The 24,395-nt window shown below is 43.4% G+C and overlaps 1 protein-coding gene across 2 annotated transcripts in view; it reads left to right on the forward strand.

Moving 5' to 3' along the window:
- The first annotated feature begins 6,768 nt into the window (after positions 1-6,768).
- Positions 6,769-24,395, forward strand: part of PTCHD1 (patched domain containing 1) — a 66,507-nt gene continuing 48,880 nt past the window's right edge. The window contains exon 1 of one of the 2 annotated variants that reach the window (XM_074994255.1): positions 6,769-12,093. In XM_074994255.1, coding sequence (XP_074850356.1) covers positions 11,665-12,093 — 429 coding nt within the window. In that variant the 5' untranslated portion in view covers positions 6,769-11,664. The remainder of the gene's footprint in view (positions 12,094-24,395) is intronic. The other variant, XM_074994265.1, reaches the window with a different exon arrangement.

Genomic DNA, 24,395 nt, shown 5'->3' on the forward strand with positions numbered 1-24,395 from the left:
CTGCATAAAACCAATGTTCACCAACATTTTTCCAAATGGCTAGAGCAGGGGTCAGCAACCACCAGAACAGGTGCGATGAGTGGCATGTGAGCCACTTTTCATTGGCATGTGTGGCAGAAGCTGAGCCCCACCCCTCCTCCCCCATACAGCCGGGAGCTTGCTCAAAACCATGCCACCTGTGGATTAACAAAAGAGCAGCTAAAGCTACCAAACACCACCTAGACAGTAAAGCTCTGCAGCTTAACGTATTTATGAATGAAGATGTTGTAAGTAGGACTATTGGTGACTTTTAAAAAGCATCACTAGCACTCAGACTGCGCATAGAGGTCAAAAGGTCGAATTTCTGCACTCTGCCTCCGAAAGTCTGCTGACCCCTGGGCTAGAGTTTGAGGAAATGGAATTCCCCAGACCTGGAAACAAACAAAAGAAGTGCATCCATTTAAATAAATAAACAGACACTGGGTGAGTGGGAGGCAAATTAAGCTTGGAAGTAGGAGAGAGAAATAACGGAATAGACTTTTGGCAGGAGAATGGACTGTTTGGCTGTGGAACAAGCCAAGGCTGAAGTTAGCTAGCTGGAGAGAGACAGAGGCCCCATAAAACAGAGAAGTCATGTGCTGCAGGAAGGAGATCCTGGACACCCCAGACAATTCTGATCAAATCCCAAAGACTGCACAGAAGTCACAAGGATCCTGAAGCAGGGAAGGTCTTGTAGGGTGTTTTACTATTGCTACTTAGATCTGTGTATCTCTTGCACAGTCTAAATGTTTAGCAGCCCCTTATGAAAAAAAATCATGCTATTTATGTCACCATCATATGTGGAGATGTAAAATGCAAAGCAAAGTGCTCACAAGCCTGGAGCTCTAGGAAACGGGGTGCTTAAGAACCTGAGGAGTTTGAGGAGCCAACCCTAGTCTCAGGGCCTAGGCATTTGCACTGTGGGATGTCAGATGGGTTTGGGTGCTAGAAACCATATCTGGACCCAGAGAGTGTTCTTAGAAACCTTGTGCACCTGAGAGAATGCCTGCATTCTGCTCAGACTCAGGAAACATAAAAGCACCTGGGTCCAGTGGGGGGGGTCTTTGACAGGCTGGCTGTCCCTTTAAGACAAGCCAGGCCTGGCCTTGCCTATGTCCAAGCAGCTGGTACATACACCCATACCCCTGATGGTGTATGGTGACTCATTGATGCTGTATGGTGACTTATTGATAATTTATGTGCCCAGCTCCAGGGACTCAGGCAGGACTACTTAAACAGAGCTGGAAATTCAGTGCAGTGGGAGATACTGCAGAGGAGGTAGGACCTTGCTGCAAAGGAAGCTTAAGAGTTGGCTGCTGGCCATGGCTTGAGAGAGCTGAGCCCTGTGAGGAGCTCGAGCAAGAAAAGACCAAGTGTCCAGGGAAGCCGTTCTGGCATCAGTGTTCTGTAAGTGAAACAGGACTACACAAAGACCACAGAGAGCACAGTAGCCTATTTGAAGGAGCACTGAAATGGGACTATCATTGTCGCGGAGCTGCCTACATCCATGGGGGAAGGTCTGCAGGAGATGAAGCCACGAAGCAGACAAGCGCAGCACGGGCATTTGTTTTAGACTTTCAGCTGGACCTTCTCTTATCCCAGAAAGAGAATGAAGTCTTCTTGTGTGGCTTGCCTGATGGAGCAGGAACAGAAGACCTGGCAAGTCAGGCCATTGCAGAAGTGAAGCAGTGACCACTGCAAGTGTACCAGAGATGAGAGCTCCTGGCAATCTTGCACCCTGATACAACACAAGGCTATGCCAGTACAGGGCCTGGACTCTGCACCCTGACGAATACTGAGAAGGGGACCTGACCAGGGCAGTGGCAAGGTTTATTTAGGATTAGGATTATTTTGGATGGTAACATGGAAAACATTGGCTGGCTCAAGACAGTTAAATCTTTTCCCACTTTTTTTCCTATCTATTCTCTCTTGATTTCTTTAGTACATAACAGCAATCAGCTAACTATTCTGATCCAGTAAACCCTTATTTACATAAATCTCATTGATTTCAATGGGATTAGTAATAGGAGAAAGGGCTGTTCTTACATGTGAAAAGTTCCCAGAGCAAGCTGTAGAAAACGTACCAGTAATATAGCATTACATTTTCTAATCCCTGTAAAAGCATCAAGTAATTACCCTCACAACACTCCTGTGAAGTTAGTGAGTAAACAATATTCCAGTCCTAGAGATGGGGAAACATAGACACAAGATGCCCCACATCACGCAGTGGCAGAACTAGCTCTTAGATCATTTAATGAAGCAGCACGTTCTAATGGAGTGAGCACAGAACCAGTAACTAGAACATTCTATGAACTATGTGATCAATAAACAAAGAGCATATGAAGACAGGAAAAATCCTTCTAAGAAGCTGCAATATGTCATTCATTTATTCTGAATCTGAAAATCTCTCGTGATTGCAAGGTACACTGACAGTATTACCTAACATACATCATATGCAGAGGTGAAATAATGTGACTGAAGGGTAACAATTCATAGTCAGAAATACATTGTGCTGAAGCTGTGCATCTGTTGTTTATATTTACATAATCAGTTATGCTAACAACATTAGAGATACAAAACCTAAGCAACAGACTAAAGGGGAAACAAGCCAGGTGATGAAAAATAAAGGTGGTGAGGCATGCTTGGCATAAGAGAAAGCAACAGGCTATGCAGGCATTACATAAACAAGTTGGTGTAAAAGTTATTTATTCATTACAAGGCATCTACATATTCAACAAATGGGCATTTTGGAAATACTATGGATGATAAAACAGCTTAAATTGAAATCTGTTTGTTATAAATTTGCCTACAACGGGATCCTCTGGGGATCAGTGGGCCTAACCCTGCAATACCGATTGATGTCATTGGGAGTCTTCAAGCGTATACATCTTTGCAGTATCAGGACGTAAGAAATTAACTGACCTCCCAGTGGTATTCAATGAGGCGTGGTCTAACACTGATTGTCTTGGTGTTGACCAAGATGCTGTCTTCCGTTTGAAGATTGCACCAGAAAAGGCGGGGAACTGTCCATGGTGCTGAAAAGTAAGTCCAATATTAGCCTTTGTTTTTACATTTTTGATACCCCTAAATATTAAACCAGAAACAGAGTTATGTGTCTGCATATGATGAAATCTGCACATTCAGTTTATCTCTGTTTTAGTTGAAGAAAACTGACTGAAATGAAATAGTCAAGATGCATGGATAGAGAGACCTATTCTTTCCCTGAAAGAATACTGAAAGCTGGCATACCCTAAATATCTACAGAACTTCCTTGTTAGAGTCTGCCTGACTTTATAACTTGTTTGCTATTTTACTTTTAAACCATAGCAGTGGAACCTTTTACACAAATAGCCGTGATTGCTAGATAATGAAATCCTGATTCCCACAAATAACCTATCTGTGACTACCCCCCTCTATTTTTGTGGGTGGCTTTTATATGTTGAATTGAAAAAACTCTTTTACTAACATTCACGAAGGAATCAGGGCTACTATTAGGATGAAAAGTTTGTATTTGTTAACAAAGGATGGTATCTCTGGACCTCTATCTTTCATTTACATTAAAATGTTTAAATCTGTTAAAAGCATCATCATACTAATCCATGTCCTTGGTAAAATATTTGCATTTTCTATTTTTAGTAAGCTCTGTTACCCATCTATCTGATCAAACATTCTTTGACATCTGCTAGGAGTGATCTGAGGTAGAGGTGGAGTTATTGAACAAGTGCTTGTTTTGTCTATTAAAATGTAGTATGAAAGCTGTAAGTTGACTCATTTTTTATAGTAGCTGTTATGTTTCAGTACATTGGAATTATTAGGCTGCCTTTTAGACAACAAACTTGAATTCATCTTTCTGCAAAAAAAGATCCTTTGACAATCTAACATTATTCCTGGTGAAGAAAAGACCCTCCTTCCCAACAGATCTGAATCAGCACTGACATTGATGTCTGTCGATAGCCTATGTTTTAAAATAAACAGATGAGTGGGTCGAGAGAATAATTGGACTGTCATAAATGCATGCCGTATGTGATGAACAAGAAATACAGTCAGAATGGTATGCTGTGCTCCACAGATTTCAGTGTAAGAGGTAAATCCACATGCAGTATAACATTTGAAGAGCTCTGACTGGAGCTTCACTGTGTTTTCATGCAGCTTGTGTCAATGTGTAAATGAATTCATTTTCCCATAATACTGAGGCTTCTCACAAATACAAATCCCCCACACACACACAAACACTTTTTTCTTTTTTTCTCTCTGTTCACAGTAATGGTGCAATGTGGAGATCACCAATCCAATTTCAGTATCATCACTGCCAGAATCAGACTAATGAAGCATCTCATTGATGACCACGAAACTACATTTTTAGCAATCCGTGGCACTTCCCTTTTTTATTACACTCCGTAAAAGTCAAGTCACCCAGGCTTTCCCTTTGCAGTCCTCATGAATCAGCAAAGATCTGCAGAAGAGTGAGTATCAGCGCACCCAGTAAAGAATCATGTGTCAGCTGTTGAAGTATTTCTTGGTGATTTACATTCTTTTTATAGATCTACTGACCTGGAGGGCAGAACAGCCTATGGGATAACAAGTTGGTCTGCATTTTATGGAACAGGCTGCAAAAATGTATTTTCAAACAATAGATTTGGAGATTGCTTTAATTTTTGCTTAAGCAAAAAGGGAAGCCAGTTCATGGGATTTCTTCCCAAGATATAAATTTGCAAGTTCAGATGGATTCTCTGTGTACTGTTATGAATGGCAGACCATCAGTGTCTGAGGGCACTAGAGAATGTAGCTTTGAAGTACCCTTTCTAATCTATAACCTTCACATCCAGCAACATCCGTGGTTCAGTCTGATTTTAGTTAGCTGGGTAACTATCACAGGTGTTGCTAAGTTTCCCATGGTCCCACAAAGTTTGTTGACAGACACCAGTCCTGGTTCTCAGTGCTCTGTGTTGTTACTTAGCTCTAAGTTTCCCCTAAATGGCTTGTAAGAACCCAGTAAGCAGTGGAAATGTTGGTAATGCTGCTGGACAATATTGACCTCCTGTGTATACAGCAAATTGTCTCATCTGGCACTGGTCACATCCAAGAGCATCAGATACAAGAGGTTTAACCTGTTTATACAGAATTGAAGAATTAGTTTGTTCTTAACCCGTTTTCTTCCATTATCTGTGGTGAAAACAAGGGGTGCACATACCTTAAATAAAAAAATTATTTTTTTCTTGTTAGTAGCCCATTGCAACAGGAAAGATAGCAAAAATATGGCCAGCTTTAAATTGTGTCTGCTGGAAGTTAAGAAGTTAAGAAGATAAACAATTAAATCTGACTCCACATTATCAGGGGTATAGATCCCCCTTATCAAGTATGCAGCTTCCCTTTTGTATCCCATGTTCATAAAGGCACACATCACTTAGAAAAAGTTCAGCCCTAACATTGTCATTCTAGCTCCCTAAAGGGCATGTTGTGAGGGATATGGCACATTCTTAAAATTCTTTTCCGTTCATCTGATCTTTCATCGGATTTCTGTTTTTACTGGTGCTGTCATCAGGAGGAAAACAATCACTCTGTTTCAGGGAGCCCCAAGCTGTGGTCTACACAACACTTGCTGGTGGGTTTAAGAGAGTCAGCTAGACCCATGAAGTTGGCACTGCTTCTTGCTGCCAGCTGAGAGAGAGAACAGATGGGGAAGAGAAAGCAAATGATGAACAAAAGTAAACAATGTGATTAATTTTATTCAAAAAAAGAAAACATGAATTGCATCAATATTTTGTTTCAGGAAGAAGGGTGCTTTTTAAGATGGGGTTTACTTTCAGAAGTGCCATATCTACACTGCTTTTATTTTGAAAGAAGCTCTTTTGAAAGAATATGCAAATGAGGTGTCAAATATGTAAATCTGTACCTCATTTGCATTTTTGATTTCCTCATTTGTATGCCTCTTTCAAAAGTGCAATGCTAGTGTAGACACAGCCTAACAGATTTATTGGTGCATAAGCTTGCATGGGCAAAGACCCACTTTATCAGATGACATCAGATGAAAAAGTGGGTCCTTCCACATGAAAGCTTATGCTCCAATAAATCTGTTAATCCATAAAATGTCACAGGACTTTTAATTGTTTTTGCGGAGATGGACCAATATGGCTACCCATCTGATACTTATTTCGGAATTGCTATTTCAAAATAGGAGATGTTAAGACAGGGAATAGAGCCTATTTCGTAATACACCGTAGTGTAACCAATGGCTCTATTTTGAAATAGGCTCTATGTGTGTAGATGCTGTATTTCAAAAGCGCTAAGTGCTATTTCAAAAGGCGTTTTTGTGCAGAGCAGCCTTATCTCAAAATAAGCTATTCTGGAATAGCTCTTCTGGAAGGCTGCATCTACACGAGCGCCCTCCTTTCGGAAGGGACATGTTAATAAGGGAGGTCAAAAGATGCTAATGAGGCAATGCCATGAATATGCAGCACCTCATTGGTATAATGGCGGCCGTGGCGATTTGAAAGTGCCACTTTGGAATCGCGTGCTGCCCATGTAGCTGCAGGCCTTTCAAATCGACCCCCAGAACTTCAAAAGCCCCTTCTTCCCATTTGTTTTGGGAAGAAGGGGCTTTCGAAAACTGGGGGGGGGTTGTTTCGAAATGCCCCCGGCTATATGGATGGTGCACAATTCAAAAACAGCACTTTCTAATTGCTGCAGCCTCCATTATGCTAATGAGGCACTGTATATTCATGGCAGCACCTCATTAGCATCTCTCGAATTCCCTCATTAGCATGCCCCTTCCGAAAGGAGGGGCCTTATGTAGACACAGCCTTATTCCGAGTAGAATTGAACCTTTATCTAATAAATTCCTTGCCCCCTCTCTTCTGGCTTTTCTCAAAACTAACTCTTATCTGCCCTAAAGACATACACTCTAGCTTCAAAAGGGAATGCACACGTACATTTTCTTCGCCCTCATTATCCCTCTTTCCTGCCCTTCTAGTTCACAGTGTTGTCATCTCTTCCCCTTGTTCTTTTCCTAATTAGCCGTCTGGGGTTATGAAACATCATTTTCTATGTTGTAAAGCACTTTGCATATCTGTGGAGGGTTATAATTAATAAATAATGGAAATCATGTTCTTAAGTTTCTTTAAAAGATGTGTGAGGTTAACACTGGTAGTCTAATTCATGGGACATATACATGCTCTAGGCAGCAATAGAGAGATACAGGCAATCAGCCCAGATCTTCTTTCAGAGATAAGTGCTGAGACTCAGCTAAGCTTCACTATCTATGAAAAGGCACTGGAGGATCTGCAGCTGCTTCTCAGTTAGACTATAGCAAACCTCAGCTGGAAAGCAGATGTTAAGAATGGCTGTAGGAATGGCAGAGCAAGGGTTGACGTCATCTCATTTCTTGTGTAGTCTAAAACACATCAGCAGGATTCAGCTGTCAACATTAAGACTACATCTACAGTAAAACTGTGGTTTTGTAATACTCTCATCTGACCCATTCACAACAAAGATGACTGAGTCGTGTCTGCTCAGCAGAGTTTTTCAAGCTACACTCTGTCTGGCACCCAAGTGCTTGCATGGTCGTATGTCCACAACGTGTCCCCTGGTAGCAGAATATGGTGTAATTTCCCTGCACCATAGGCAGGTGCAATTTGTTGGCAAAGGGACAAACACCAGTACAGTAAATTCTTTCATATCCAGCATTCTATTATCTGGAACTCTCAAATAACCAGCATTTTAACCATATGTAAATTTTAGTTATGTTTTCCGGAAGTACAGTATAGTGAAAGTAAATACAAATAAATACAGCAAATGCAGTATAAGTTTACTGTGTACAATACTACTCTTATTGGTAAATGAAATACTCTGCATACATATTTGTTTGTTTCTTAATATTTAATCTTGTTTCTTCTTTAGTGTTATGGATTACTAGATGTACCTATTATCCAGAATATTTGAATATCCGGCAACCTACCAGTCATGAGGCTGCTGGATATGGAGTTTACTGTACTATACAAAACTCTTCTCCAGGATGACACTATACAACACTGTGCAGAAGGAGGGCAGAGGCAGGTCTGAGGCAAGAGTGTGAGGGCTGAAGAAGACTCCAAATCTAAATCCTTTCAACCTGTCTGCCCTAGTAAAGTCATTGTATTAGGATTAGTGTGGCTGCTGCAGTTTGGGACTAGTAGCCCTAGAACTAATGGGATTGGGAACTGGGTTGAGGATTTAGGCCTCACAGTCATATTACTGAAGTGTTTGGAAGAAAAAGTAAAACTCAGAGTAGTGCATCAGCAATTTGATACTAATGAATTATATGATTTATATAGCCACATCATACAGAAACACATAATCACAACAGACATTGTTACACAAGTACGTGTCTATGGGTGGGTAGATCTTCACTACAGGGAAGATCAGCCCTGCTGTGGTCTATCCTCTGGAGTACAGTGTAGCACAGCTGGTAGGGACACTGAACTTACAGGACACCTGCATCAGCACTCCTGCCCCACATAAGGAGTTTTTCCCAATGACCTTCCACAGTGTGGATGATGGCAAAAATCGACTGTAGATATGTTGACTCCAGCTATGCAATTCTCATAGCTGGATTTGCATAGCTAAAATAGATTTTACCTCTTAGTGTAGACTTGGTCTGAGTGTATATGTGACACTGAAAGTTGCAAGAGCAAAGGTTCCATGCTGATGACAAAGTACTGTGCAAAGCATAAGGCATCGAATCAATCCTACGCTGTAAGTCTTTATAGCTATAGAGAGATGACATCATCTAGTTGATAAGGCACTGGACTGGGAGTCAGTAGACCTGAATCTTAGTATTCTAGCTTTGCCACAGACCTGCTATAGGATCCTGTGCAAATCACTTCCCTTCTGTTTCCCTTTACATCTTGTTTTGTCTAATCTACTGTATTTAGATTAAATTCTTTGATTGTCCCTTACTACGTGTTCATGCAGCGTCTAGTACCATAGTAGGCATTACCATCATAAAATATATATCATTAGCTACAACAACATATATGAAATTGCATTATGGCAAAACACTGGATATAACATTTGTTGCAATGAAAAACACCAATGAACAAAAAGATATGAATTCCGGTGCAGTATTGCAACTAATGAAAATATGGCACACAATAACTTAGAAATGCCAACCTACTGAACCAAGTCCTCATTTCCACGGTTTTACATCCAAAATCATCAGGGACACAGAAATCACCTCTGCACTTTAGTTTGCATGGGGATGATATGAAACTTTTCTTATGCTAGCTATCAACAGACCAACAATCATCATTTTAGGTCACACACTACTGAAACTCGATATTGCTGTGATATTGAATCTGATATTTCTCATTATATCAGGTCATCGTACAATGACCAAGACACAAAGCTGCCGCTATTTGATTCAATACTATGTGCAAAACTAAACAGTCACCAAAAACCTCGTTTTTCACTCATTCTTAATGCTTCAGGAATGGCTAGTAATTGGTCTATTAACAATAAAGTCTCTAGGGTTTGCGCAATGATGACTAGGGTAAAGCTAAGAACAGAACCAAAACAAATAAATGTGGATACATAGGTATTGAAATATAAAAGCTTTAAACCAGCTAATTTTTAAGATAGTTTTATATGGGTATAAAATACAATTTATTTCTGATTTTTTTAAAATTGGCTTATATGGGTATAACTACCATTTATTCACTTTAGACTGTAGATGGAGCTACGTGTACAAATAAAATAGGTTATAACATCACACATTACTGGAAAAGATAGTTTTGATTTTTTTTTCCAAAATCATTACAGGTGGTCCTTCAACAAAATCAGTCATGTTTGTAACAGGTAGCAGACTTTTGACAGAAGTAAAAATCTGTCAGTGAAAGGAAAAATATGTTAGTGAAAGGAAGACAAAAATAACCTGTGAACACCTCACTCAAACAAAAATCCAGCCATAAAAATAGTGTAAGGAGAGCTGAATCCAACTCAACATTTGAAAGTCACTTCTGAGAGAGACACTGTTAGAAATCTTTAATGACTCATCTCCTGGCTCTCCACAGCCCAGGCTGTGTCATCTCCAAGGGAGAACACCGCCGTGACATCACTGCACGCCTCCCAACTAATCACAGCGCTGGGGGAAAGGTCCAGGCGCTGGAGGCTGCCTGTGTCGGGGCTGCTCCAACTCCTGCCGGCACCGGCCTGCCACTAGTGACAATCCCGACAGGAGCTCGACCCCTGCTTCGAACTGCCCCGTCCTTTGGCTCTGCCCTGCCGAGCTGCGGCCCCGCACAGTCCCGCTCCCCGCCGCGGCCGGGGCAGGGGCGCTGTGCGGCAGCTCAGGGCAGAGGGCAGGGGAAGGGCACCAGCTTCGGCGGGGCTTCACTTCGGCAATGGGCATGTGCAGATCCCGCGCACATGCCCATTAGGGCGGCGGGAGGCCAGGCGGCATCGGCTGGGCCACCGGCAAAGCCCTCGCCCCACGCTGCTCCCCGGGAGCGCGGCGGAGCCCCCCCTCCCCGCCGCTTGCTCGCACGCCCCCGTGGCCAGGCGGGAGGAAGCGCCCAGCCTTCTCGGGTGCTTGTTCTTCTCCAGCCCGCGGCTCCCCGCCGCGGGTGTTGGCCGGGCGCAGGGATCGCGTGAGCCCAATGAAATACACCAAACTGTATCTCTGCGCCGGGCCATGGGAGCCGCGGCCGCCGGCCCGGGGCGCAGCCCCCCCTCTGGCCCGCTGCCTGCGCCGCCGCTCAGAGACTCTGGGGAGAGGCGAGGCTGGAAACTTTCCGGAGGAGCGTCAACACGCCAGTCACCTGCCCGGCTCCCTCCTGCCCCGAGCGCCTCGTGATCCCCCGCCCGGCGGCTGCTCCCTCCGGCGGCTCGGGGCTGCAGCCGCTGCCGGGGCTGGGGCGGGCGAGCGGGCGGCCGGGGTCCCGCTGCCCCCGTCGGATGAGCGCTGCTCGGTCGTGCGGGTCTGCAGCCGCCGCTGCCGCCTTCTTCCTACTCCCGCTCCCCGCAGCCCGGCTGGCGACGGGCGAGCCCCCGGGCGGCTGCTGGGAGCTGCGCCCTGCCTGATACCCGGGCGGGGGCCGCCGGCGGAGCACCTCGTGGCGCGGCGCCCGGCCCTGCTGCGCTGCACGCGTGGCCGCCCTGCCGGCCGGGCCCCTCCTCGCCCCGCCCGCTGCAGCCCCCTCCCCCGCCAGCCCGGGAGCTGGCGCGTGTGCGCGGCAGAGAGGGGGCCGGGGCGGTGGCGGCGGCGGGGGCCGGCACGCCTCCCTCCGCTGCTCCATGAGGGGGAGCGGGCACTCCGCTCTCCTCGCTGCCGGCGCGGGCTCGGCGAGCAGGCGGCAGCCAGCGGCCAGCCCCCGCCTCCCCGCCGAGCGCGGCTGTGGCGTGGCGACGGCGGCGGCGGCGGGCTCGGGGCTCCTGGCGCCCGGCCCCGCTTGCAGCCCCGCCGCCCGGGCGGGCGAGCTCGCCGGAGTCCGGCTATGAGGCGGGGGGCGCCTCCTCGCGGGCGCGGCCGCGGCCGGGGGGGCAAAGAGCCGTAGCGCCCCCGCAGCCCGCCGGCGCCTGCCTGCCCGGGGGTCTGTCAGGCCGGAGGGGCAGCTCTCGTCCGCCCGGGCTCCGCTCCTCTGCACTCCCCTCCCCTCCCTTCCCCTCCCCCCGATGGTTTTGCCTCGGCCCTGGGAGAGCTGCAGATCCCCCCGCGCGCACCTCGCCCGCCTGAGCTCCCTCTGCACTAGGATGTTGCGGCAGGTTCTGCACAGGGGGCTGAGGACGTCTTTCGCCAGGCTCGGCCACTTCATTGCCGGTCACCCGGTGTTCTTCGCCTCCGCACCTGTGCTCATCTCGATTTTGCTGGGGGCCAGCTTCAGCAGGTACCAGGTCGAGGAAAACGTGGAGTATCTCCTGGCCCCCAAACACAGCCTGGCCAAGATCGAGAGGAATCTGGTGAATAGTCTTTTCCCGGTGAACCGCTCCAAGCACCGGCTCTACTCTGACCTGCAGACCCCTGGGCGGTACGGAAGGGTCATCATCACATCCTTCAGGAAGGCCAACATGCTGGACCAACATCATACTGACCTGATCTTAAAGGTAAACCTCTACTGTATTCCCAGGTCCTGGGAATTGTCACCTCCTCCCCACCTCATCTCTCTCTCTGTCCCATCCTCCTTCTTCCAGCTAGTCTTTCCCACCCTCTCAATCTGTGTTTATAATAACCCAGAAATTGTTGAGACCCTGACCAGATACACGTTTAGGTCTGGGGTATGGGGGTTGCCCTGGCTTCCATAGACAGTGTGTCTTGTGAACACAGCTACTAAGTCACACCTCTGCAACAGTTGGGATGACTACTCATTTTAAAGGAGATCAGGAAACATACTTTATTTTTGGATGAAATATTCTAGACAAAGGTACATTTGTGAATAAGCATTGTTACACAGTTCTTCCAGCACTCTTTGTTGTTCTTCCAGTCATGCCTGTAAGTTACCTTCACTCTGAATTCAGTAACTGTTTTTTGAAGTTTGAGTACAAATCTGCAAACTGCTTAGGAGGATTTCTGGGGGGGGCCCTGTAAGGTTTGCCAGGTAAGGACTGCTTGTGACTTTTTGGATACAGAATTGCTTGGAGGATCCATTTCATGGTTCCCAGAACCAAATTGCATGCCATATTGATTACTTTCAACTGGTAGTATTTTCTCCTCTAGTCACCCTCATGAACTTTTTTTTTTTAAGGTAAAACAGCCAAATTGTAAATCTGAGGTACTGTGCAGTTTGTGATGGATGAGATCAAGTTCCTATCATTTTATGTTGCATGGAATGTGTAATGTGACATTTCATAATACAATATAGCCGAACATGTAAGAAATACAAAATTATTTAATTTCATTGGTTTGGGATGCATTAGTTTTGAGTAGTTCTGGGGGGTGGGAAGGGAAAGGAGGACAAAAGAAAAAACTGGGCTGCAAGAGGTTCAAGTTCCAGAAGGAAAGAAGAATCTGTGGAATATTTAGGCTTAATCCTAAAGTGTGCGTCTCAAAATCTCCACACCTTTAGCATTAAACTGTAGGACTGCACGTTCACACTTCTTCACCCCTGTGGAAGGCATAGACACTGTCAACACTCTTCTATTTGCTGAATGTCATACCATCAAAACACACAAAACATAACGCAATGAACAGTGGGGAATGTCTCTCTTAAAATAAGAAAATTAAAAATACATGCTCATGTAGGGTTCTGAGAGATTTCACTCTCTTCACTCAACTAAATGTTTCAGTGGGTTTATTTTTTCTTATTTAATCTGTAGTAGTATTGCACTCACAAACTCAAGTATTTTTCTTTCTGTTGCTGATACACTGACAAACAGTTATCAGCAAATAGACTTAATGAATGCCATCTCAGTTGTCTAGTAACAATTCATTGGTAAATAAGAAAACTCCAGAGAAGAGGATTTTAATTCCTTTATTTTGCAATCTTTCTGAGCTGCATTTGCAGCCAGTGTGTACATATTCATTCAGTCACAGATTAAAAATTATAATGGATTTTTTCCTCTGTTGTGCTATCTCTAGAGACCTGTAATTTAATCAGTAGAATAGTGGCACACAAATAAATGTTACTCTGAATCTTTCCACAAGCAAACTTCTGCATTGGATTTATCGTGTCAAAGTGGGAGCTGTAATTTAGAAAGTTCTGTCAGTTTTAAATGCTGCCTCTTTTTATAGATGGAATGTGCCCACAAAGTCAGTCATTATTTTTCACTTACTAAGATCATGATTTACCACACTATTGTCATTTGATTCCATTTATTTATTGCTCATATGACATCAAGCATATAAAATACATTTTTACAGAAAACACAAAGTATGTTTATTCTAATTGTTGGTCTGTTTGTGAGCAGACCTAGGCACAGATAGCAGCCTAAAGAACCCTGTAGATGTCTCAGGACTTTGGTTATGAGCAGTGGATCCAAGCAGACCAAAATAGGAGGCAGATCTCGCAGCTCTGGCTCTTATGTGGTCATGCAGCATTGTTTCATCTCGTGATGACAGGATTCAGCGAGTGGAAGAGGTTGTAAAATTAATATAGGCTTTTTTCCTGTACCTCTCACCACAGTAGGAGTGCTTCTTTAGGTGCTAGAATAATTGTAATCTGAGGGAAGTTCATGTTTCCAAAGCCAGCCAAAGTACTGTGACTACATGTGTGATGGCAAGGTGCTTGCATCACCTGTTCTGTAACTGCTGCCACACAGACATGATCAGGATAGAAAATATATTCTGTAGCGTCCTGGATTTTAAAATGTTAAGACATTTCAAAGAGGAGAATTTGAACAAATCACTTCGCATTGCTTATCTGTCTTTCCTTCCGTAGAAGAGGAGAAACTAGGTTAGGGACAGAGCTTGCTTTAGATCAGTGATTCTCATGCAGAGGTATGCATACCTGTGGTGAACATCGTCTCATCTAGATATTTCCCCAGTTTTACAATAGGTTAAGTGAGGCACAAGACTTGGTGTTATACTAGACAAATCAGACTCAAGAAAAGTGTACAGTAGTCTGGAAAGGTTGCGAATCTCTGTTTGAAAAGAAGCAGATAAGGTGTCTCATCTTGAAGGCTCCTGCCTTCTTACATGATTTGCTGTTGCTCCACCTACTGGCTGGAGCACTAGGAAGCCCAGAAACACCCCAACCAAACACCAGCTTCTTCTGCTGCATCTCCTTTCAATTCACCTGCCTGCTCAGTTTTCACCTCACCAGCCAAAGAGAAAGGAAGAATATTGAGGAGCTAGTGCTCCCCGACTCACAGAAGGAGAAGGGGAGCTCTCCCCTTACTTTTAATTGTACCAGAAGAGTAAGTGTGCTCTGACACAGTCAGCCTGGTAGCGATATGAAGCATTTAGGTCTGGTTGGGATCAAAATAAGGTGGAAAGCACTAATAGTTACCATCTAATGGCGTTTTGGTGGCTTATCAAGAATGGTTTGGGGATCTTTGTCTAGTTCCCAGGGGGCAGTTGGCCACATCAGGGGAAAGCAGATGGAGAAACTATCTCTACAATAGGCCCTGTGGGATGCCTTGTTGGTAGTCTGGGCAGTGAGGTCTGAAACAATAGAATGGAGTCTTAACCACTCTGCCACTGGGCCAATTCAGGCAATGAGGCCAAACCTTGGGGTCCAGCTTCCTCACCCCAGTGGGAATGTTGAGTGTTAGTATGGTGATGCTCATACCACAGAAACAACTATTGCTGAATGTAGCAATATTTAACAGGTACACGTTAACGCATAGTTTTGTGATGATGACTAATGCATTGTAGATAATCAGACCATCTTGCCCGGTATTACAGGCTGGCTTGGACACAATGCTGATTACCCTTTTCCTATTTAAGAGGAAGCCGCCATCCACTGGTCCCCAAACTTCTTCCACAAACACGCAAACCAGTTCCTCTCCCAAACTAGTGTAGAAATTGCTAAGTGGGCCGGGGGGAGAAAAACGTTACAGGCCTCCAACATTCATGTAATGTCTTGTCCCTCTGACATTATGGTGCAATAGAGAGATAAGGGTGGTAGGGCAGCACGGGAGTTTGATACTTCCATTGCCTACACTGTGCCTGGGCATTGGGATCCTGCGTTACCTGTCCAGATCCCTTTTGTCTCAAAAACTTACTATTTTGTGGGGAGGAGAGAGAAACAACCAGAAATAATCAAAGAAATCATTTACGTATCGGCGCCTCAACATGAACCAGCAAAAAGAAAAAATTATTTGGATGTTTCGTTCAGGTAATCCATCCAAAAGTTGAGATTTTGTACAAAGCCTATTCCATTCTCTTTAGTCTAGAAATGAAGCTGAAAATACTGCAAGGGTTTCTTCTATTTTTGGTACGATATTTCCACATTGAGAAGAAACCAGAAAAATTAAAGGCATATACAGTCTGCAAAAAACACTAGTCAGGCACTTCTTAAAAAAAGTTTGATTTTAGGTTCAGCAGGAGTTTGATGTCAGCATCTGGGTCTTTCGTTTGAACCTATTTGTTCAACCTTCATCTCAGAGTCTGCTGTACTATACTACTGTACGTTGATTTTTAAATCGTTTTCCTTCTCTGCCTCTAATCTATTTATAAGAAGCACTGAGAATATTTTGGTAAATTTAAAGTGGCTTAAAGCTAAAATAAAAGAATAATAAACCCTAATTGCCTTATAGCAAAAAGGGATGATATTTACGGTTGTGTATATAAGGATATAGATGTGTGTTTTAAGGAGAACTATCCTAGCTTCACCTTTTCAGCAGCAGTGTTTATTTACCACTTCTTTCATTAAGTTTGCCGTAGTTAGATTCTAATATTGAAGTAGTAATTATCTAGATATGGGGACATAAAAATGGGATAAAATATTTATTTCTGAAAGCCACAGCTCCAATTACTAATAAACAGGTTAGTTGCAGGATTTTTGTACCATGGTATTCCCCATTCTTGTTTCATTTTCATGTCTTCAATTGTTTCTTAATTATTTCCTATATCTCCATCTGCATATGACAGATACTATCTTCTAAGATTTCCTCATTCATATTCTGGATGGATAGTTTCTACAGATGGTGGAACTCATGGGGAAAATAATTCCGTTACTCTCTAAAGTTTGTGTTATCGACAGTCAGTATCTTACAGATATACTGTGTATATAGGGCATCATTTTCAAAAGTAAGTGGGAGGTGCTGGTGCTCAGTACTTCTGAAAATTAAGCTACCAAAGATTTTGTGGCATAATTTTTAGGTAACCATTTCTGACATTGTGGCCATCTCTCAGCTATTCTTAGTTACTTTTACTAACCCAAACACACACACAAAAGCAGAGGAAATATAACGATGTAACACAGTGTATGTATGTGAAAACAGCACATTTTAACTGGTTAGCCCAAAAAATGAACAATGTTTCTTTAGTTGTGTAATGAGTTGAAAATAAAGGGCCAAATCATGTCTTCAGGAAAAGGCTACAAGAGGAGGGAAGTAATCCTAATATTAGAGGAAAGTATAAAAACAGCAGAAGAGTAAGACAGTTGTCATAGCAGCACAATACCATGGGGTTAAAATGTGCCTTATGCAAAAACAGAGTAGAATTAAGATATGCAGGTAAGATGTGGGCACAACCAGATAAGAAGGAGAAATATATAGAAATCTGGTAGAAGAACAGCTTGGAAATACAAGTGCAGAAAAATCAATGTCTGTGTTGACTTAGTGACTTCTGTGTGTGAGAGGATCTAGGCTAGCACCAAAAACCATGAAGTTCTCTGCTGTCTTTGATTCACATGCACCTTTAATTTACTCCCACACACGGGTGCCCCAGAATCCCCTGTTCCCACCACTTAACAATTATTACTCCAGCTACTCTTTGCCTTAAGGAAGTCCCCTCTACGCTTGTCCTTTGGCCCTTTTGTTGATTTTCAACAGCAGCCACTATCCCCCTAAGTGGAATGGAAAACATCATGGCTAGGACTGTACCAAATTCATCCCTGTGAAAATAAACATCACAAACAATTAAATGTGCTCTCCCCCAAACCCCATGAAATCTGGTCTTCTGTATGCTTTTACCCTATGCTATACAGATTTCAAGGGAGAGACAAGTGTTTCTCAAGTTTGGGTTCCTGACCCAAAACGAAGTGGCCAGGGGGTCTCAAGTTCATTTTAGATGGCCTGCTGTATTGTCACCCTTACTTCTTCACTGCCTTCAGAGCTGGGTAGCTGGAGAGAGGATGAGGTCCCGGCTCCGCAAGCAGCAGAGCAGAAGTACCGGGGGCAATACTATTCCATGCCATCCTTACTAATGTGCTGCTGCTGGTGGAAGCTTTGCTTTCAGAGCTGGGCTCTCAGCCACAGGGCAGCTGCCCCAAGGTCTGGCCAGGTCTGGCACTTTAAAAGTGCCTCGGGCTCTGGGCCATGACCACCATTACAGCGGTGGCAGCCCTGAGTCCTTTAAATTGCTGCCAGAACCCCGTGCAGTGTGTTCTGGCAGTACTGAGCGATCGGTCATGGAAACTAGACCCCTGTCCTCCCCTCCAGTCCATGGCCCTGCCCCTTCCAGGGCCCCAGAGGGAATTTCCCTCCCTCACACCTGGTCCAGGTCCTGGCATAGTCTATCGCCAGCCCTGGCTAGCCAGCCAGTAGCCACCACTCTCAAACTGCCCAGCTCTGAAGCCAGAGCCACCATCAACAAGAGCACAGAAATAACGGTATCAGTACCACCCCTTCTACAATAACTTTGTGACACACCCCCCAGCTTTTTGGGGGAGCTCAGGACCCCTATAATTATGACACCTGGCCTTTCAGTTTTAAGCAGCTGAAATCATGACATTTGTATTTTTAAAATCATCTTGTAACCCCAGATGCACTGAGACCACCGACAAGAGAAAGTGAAGTCTCTGCTCTGTAGCGTTGGCTGAGAGCCGGCTGGCTTTTAGCTCCTACAGCAGTGCACATGGCTTTAGCCCTTAAGGTCTCAGTTTCTTTCCCTCCTGCTGATGACCCAGGTCCTTTTGATCTTACCCTGTGACTGTAAAATTGACCAAAATGGACGGTGAATTCGGTAGGGCTCTAGTCATGGCACTCAAGCACGATGCTTCTCTTCCAGCAGCATGGACAACATGGACCAAAGTTTGAATTAAAATGATTGTGGATGGCTTTATAGCTTGTGACAGACTCCTTTCCTGTACAGAAATACACTTTTATATGGGATAGCTGAACTGTGGGAGCACTGTATAAAGTTACCAGCCTACCTCAATAATGACTTGAGAATTAGAAGAAAGTTATGAGGGAGGGCTAAATCTTCCCAGCAGAGTGTTAAAACTGCAACATTTGATTTTTGCTGCTGCACAGATGTTCAGGGATCTGCCTTGGCTATGCACCCTGTGCCTGTTGGAACAACAGGCTCACAAACAGACTAGCCAAACTGAAGCATGTTCATCTCAGTTTAGCATACCTTCAGACTGAATTGACCTGACATTAGTTGCAGTGGACGCTATATTGGGTATGAATGCTCTTTTCCTTAGATTAGTAAAGTTACACATAGTTGTCTTCTCAGATATCATGCTACCAGAAAAATGGATGGAAATATGTATACTGGAAAGGCACACATTCCTATTGACACTCAATTTTTAATGCAAATAATAACTCACCAGTTTTGAAAATTGTTGAAGAATTTTAATTAGTTTGGGACAGAATTCTGTCTCCCTCCTACCTCCCCAGTGTCTTGTGCAGATTACAGATTTTACTGCTGAAACATAATTTACTCAATTGTAATGAGACTTTACAGTCTCAGTTAGACTATGCAATAGAAAACCAGGATTGCATATTGGGCTTTTTACATACACTCAAAGTTATAGGCGCGGGACTTCTTAGTCTTTAATATTTCCCTGTGAGCTGCTAGGGTCACTTGATTTCACCCATCTGCTCTGTGTGTGCGTGTGTGCGTGCGCGTGTGCACGCGCACAGGTTACAGATACATGCTGGAACTTCTTGTGCAAGTGATTGCTTTCCATCACATTGGTGTATGCTGTTACTGTGGAAATGAGGCTGAAAGCAGAATCTGGTCCATTATGAAATGTTTATGGCACCCTTACACATCTTTCCCCTGCACCTTCCATGTGTTCATAGTTTTATAATTAAGAACCTTTCTTTAAAACATTTCTAAATATTGGAGACTCGTTTCTGTCCCGATGTGTACAATGTGCAGAGTATTTCCTGCAAATTAAGAGAGCTGTGTAAATCTGTTGTCTCACTTAATTCAGGTGGTTGCGGTCCTCTCGACTCAGACAATCCTCTGAAAATATTCAATGAAAAAACACTTTCAAAAATAGATGGAGATAGAAAAACAGAAGAACTTAAAAGTATTTCAGTAGAGATTGTTTCTTCCTGTTCTTCCTTTCTGTTTACACAAAATAACTATAATAATAAACCACAGAAAGGGAATCTTAACTTGAAACCATAGACTTAAGCAGTGTTGCCAGGCACAAGCATTCAAAAACCACAAGATTGTAAACAATAATGCATTGAAGTTCCTAATATGCCTCCTGGGTTTTCGGCTTTGCTCCACAGGGAGAACTTATTTATATTGTGTTTTTTAATGAAAACTAAAATGCTCAAATACCCAGATGATATCAGGAGCTGGAGCTTTAAGAGTTGGCCTACGTGTAAGGTTATCTCCAGTACTGACCATCAGATACCCATTGATCCTGGCCTTTGGAGACTAAACAAATTACAGCCAAAATTATATTTGTGAAATGGCATTGCAAAGATAAGTCTCATAACATATGTCCCCATTTTTGTCAAATTACTCATGTTATAGGAGGAAAGCGTATTCATCTAGCTAATTTTAGGTTGCTAGCTATTTCTCTACCATATGTCAAGTGACACAAGATAATCCAGTGTGATGCCATGTATTGCCACCCATAAAACATTACACATCATAATTTGAAAACCAAACAAAAAACAAATACATTTTTGAAACTCATATGCAGACAGTAAACTGCAAGCATTGTGTGAATCCGATAAAGTACAATGTACTCATTACCGCTATCCAAATTATGTGTGGATAGTTTTACACATGCTTAGTTTTAATAATCTGACTCCATTGAACTCAGAGTCTCTTTAATGGGAGTTGAATTAGGCCTTACAATACCAGTTGATGTTTTTGGTAGTTCATTTGTCTGGAAGTAAATATTTATACCATTAAATGATTATACCACAGAGCCTTTAAAATCTTTTTGAGACAGACACAGGGCTATCTGTAGTTCATCTCCTTTTATCTGTGCTGTTGAGCCATGACTTTGATCAGAGTACCCTGTTGTACAGCATGGTTTTACAGAATTTTTTGGAATGCATCATTTTACAAATGAATCAGCAGGTTCAGCCTTTTCATCTAAAATATAATTTGTTTACTTTAAAGGGACATTGCTAACTTAATTTTTTTTAAATGCATCTTTTGACAAAGCCCCATTTACATAGTACATGCAGACTTCTGTATCAGAAAGTTCCATTTTAAAGAAGGGAGGAGGTTTTTTTTCCCCCGTCTGAGTTTAAGGGGCTCTTCTGCGTGGGCATGAGAGTGCAAACACTCTCCCCTTTCTCCTGAGCACACCCCTGACTGCTGCCTCTTTGCTTTCAGTTCCAGCATTTGCTGTCACTGATGCTTCTGGTTAGTGTTCTCTTGCAGTTCCTGGAGAAGGACTTCACCATCACCAGAACAGTAAAACTGACTGTAGAGAAAGGTCATGATTGTCAGTTTCTCCATTCCTGCACTTGGGGCAGATACAGGGGAACTGGGAGCCACATGTTGCTTTAAACTGCCTTTGCATTCCCTCTACTAGCCCCTGTGAAGGGATCTGGATGATCGCAGTGGTCCCTTCTGGCCTTGGAATCTATGAACCCATGCCCTGCCCTAATGTAAGTTATAACAGCCCTACATTTCACTTCCTTTTGGCCTCCTCGAGGTCCTGGGGAGCAGAAGCGTGGGGGACTGGGAATGTGAATTTCAGTTGACAATATTCCTCTGAGTAAGAAGACTTGAACGATGTCAGTTATTACTTAATGCATGACAGGTGCACTTTCTGAGACAAAAGCAAAGCCATCATACTATCATGGCTGAAGTGATACTATACAATTCTCATGCTGCAGTGCTTTGGTGCACCAGCTATATACTGGTTTCTAGAATTATACTGTAAGTTAACAAGAAACCCATAAGTCATGACAAACCAGCCCCACTTGGCCTTTGAGGAGCTAGGATGAAAAATACTTGTGCAGATTACATTCATATTACTGCATTTCTCCCTTTCCAGGTATAAGACATTTAGGTATGGGGAAAATGGATTTGGAGTAAATAAGACTACCTGACCTGCCCTTAGTTCAAACTTCAAATGTCACATCTGTTTAAATCCTTGTTGCTCACCATTAAACTACTTTGCAATGACTAAATTAGGGTGGCCAACCTGTGGCTCTCGAGACGCATGCAGCTGTTTGAGCCTTTGAATGTGGCTCCTCGGAGCCATCCGCTGGAAGTGCCATGCTTGCACCATGCGTGCACCCCATGGCTTGGTGGGTGAAATGTGTGGAGCTTCAGAGCTGTGTGCTGGGAGTGCTGGCCACTGGCTGTGCACATGCTCCCCACCACTCAGTGGGAGAAGCGCATGGTGGCAGCAACTCCAGCAGCAGCTCTGGTGGCTCTAGTGAGTGCCAGCATTTATTTAGAGTGTGTGTGGGGCGGGGAGGGCACTGGAGGTACCTGGCTCTGCTGCTGAGGTAAGGCATTTATTTAGAGCTGGGGGATGGGGCTGGAAGTGCCTGGCTCTGGGGGAGCTGGGCTCTGCGAGAGGGGCAGGGCATTGAGCCACATATTATATATTTATTTTTATATATCTGTATAGGAACTGTATTTATTTTATATCTCTGTATTATTCGATATATCGAGATAGAGATTTAAATATATAATACATGACTCATTGCACTCTATCCGCAGCTATTTTGGCTCTTGATCTCTAACTGGTCGGCCACCCCTGGACTAAATCTATGCTAATGCTGTCCCAATTAAACAGTAGTCACTACTGTTCACTAAACACTTTCCTGAAGGGATGTCATAATATACTATGTTCAAATTAAATTATATATCGTGTAATCACTTATGTTAATATCCCCTTTCAGCACAAAGCACTGTACATATTCTGTATTTTGCAAAACAAAGAGGATCAGTCTAAGGCTGCATCTACACTCGCATTCCTCTTTCAAAAGAGGCATGCAAATGAGGGAAATCAAAAATGCAAATGAGGTGCAGATTTACATATCTGGCACCTCATTTGCATATCCTTTCAAAAGCGCTTCTTTCGACAGAAGAAAAGAAGTGTAGATGTGACTCTTTCAAAAGTAAAGCCCATCTTCAAAAAAAACCGTTCTTCCCATAAGAAAAAGGAAGAAAAGTTCTTTCGAAGATTGGGTTTACTTTCGAAAGAGTTGCTTCTATACTGCTCTTCTTCTTTTGAAAGAAGCTCTTTTGAAAAAATATGCAAATGAGGTGTCAGATATGTAAATCTGCATCTCATTTGCATTTTTATTTCCTCCATTTGCATGCTTCTTTTGGAAGAGGAATGCAAGTGTAGACACAGCCTAAGTGAAAAATTCAGTGCAAACTAAAAATCAAGTCCCTAAATTGCTTTCATATAAGGAGAGATCTGGAACTACAACTGTCTCTGGCGAAGAGGGCAGTGGCCCCAGGTCAGTGAGAAGAGAGAAATATTCTGCGATGTTGCTGTGCCAAACCAAACTCTTCCAGTGTGTTTTGTGGTCTCTTTAATTCCACTCTTAAGCCAGAGTGCTCTAAGTTCTAAGATCTGGTCTGAAAATAGCACATAGTGAATTGCAAAGTGTGCTGAATGTATCTGCTTCCAGAATGAAGGTGTGAGTCAACCTTTATGGCTGAAACAGTGCTCAGTGCACCTAGAGGGGTGGGAAGATTATGAGGGAAAGGTGGTTTTAGGCCTTTTTTTTTTTTTCCCACCTATCTCTGATTTTATGCGAGGTCCGGTTACTTTGGCTCTCGGCACAATTTAGACAAATTGCAGCCTTGCTGTACATTGCACCATTTTGGAACAACCTTCAAGGGCTGTTATACTGTCCAGGAATGACCAGAATGCAGTGGAATCTGTTTTTCTCCCCTTCCCTCTCTGATATGATCCTTATGCTGGCAGAGTGGGGAAGCTCAGTAGTTACCTCCAGGTTACTAGAGTTTTCTCCTAGGTCAGGAGATATCTCATCTGTTTGGCTAAGCTAGCATTATATATCCCATATTCTCTGCCAGTGCAGCAAAGACTGTACTGGATGATATGATCTGGTCTTGAATCAGCAATGGTGGCCTCCATGGAGAATGGTTATTACAAATACCATGTTTGGCTACTAGCTTTTAGTAAAGTTTTAAAAAAATGTTGGCAGTGTGAATTATTTTCTAACTTAAAGGTTAAGAGAAGCTGTCAGACATACAAGAAAAAGAGACAGCAGAGTTAAGGCAGAATAGACAAGTAGATACAGAAAGTAAATAATGTATGTAATTTAAAAAGTTAAATCACTGTTGTGGGGGTGGGGTTTCACAAAGCAGCATCCCACTCTGTGCACCCTTCCTCAAAGAGACCAATTGTTAATGTAATGCATGAATAAAATAATGGCATTTGTTTTTACAAACATAGCTGATGGAATAGGTACATGAAGTTGAGGGACATATCCCTGAAATAATTCTTTTTAGTTTTCTAACAGAGCAGAAGCTTTTCAGTTTGGAATAGGCTTGAGACAGGAAGATAACCAGTTCCCCTTAATATTTTCCTGGGGCGTTTTCTATCTGTTTTGTATTGCCGGGTTTTGTGCAAAAAATCTTAAATCGCAAATTCCTA

This window comes from Carettochelys insculpta, chromosome 1, assembly GCF_033958435.1.
Source record: "Carettochelys insculpta isolate YL-2023 chromosome 1, ASM3395843v1, whole genome shotgun sequence".
Lineage (NCBI taxonomy): Eukaryota > Metazoa > Chordata > Testudines > Carettochelyidae > Carettochelys > Carettochelys insculpta.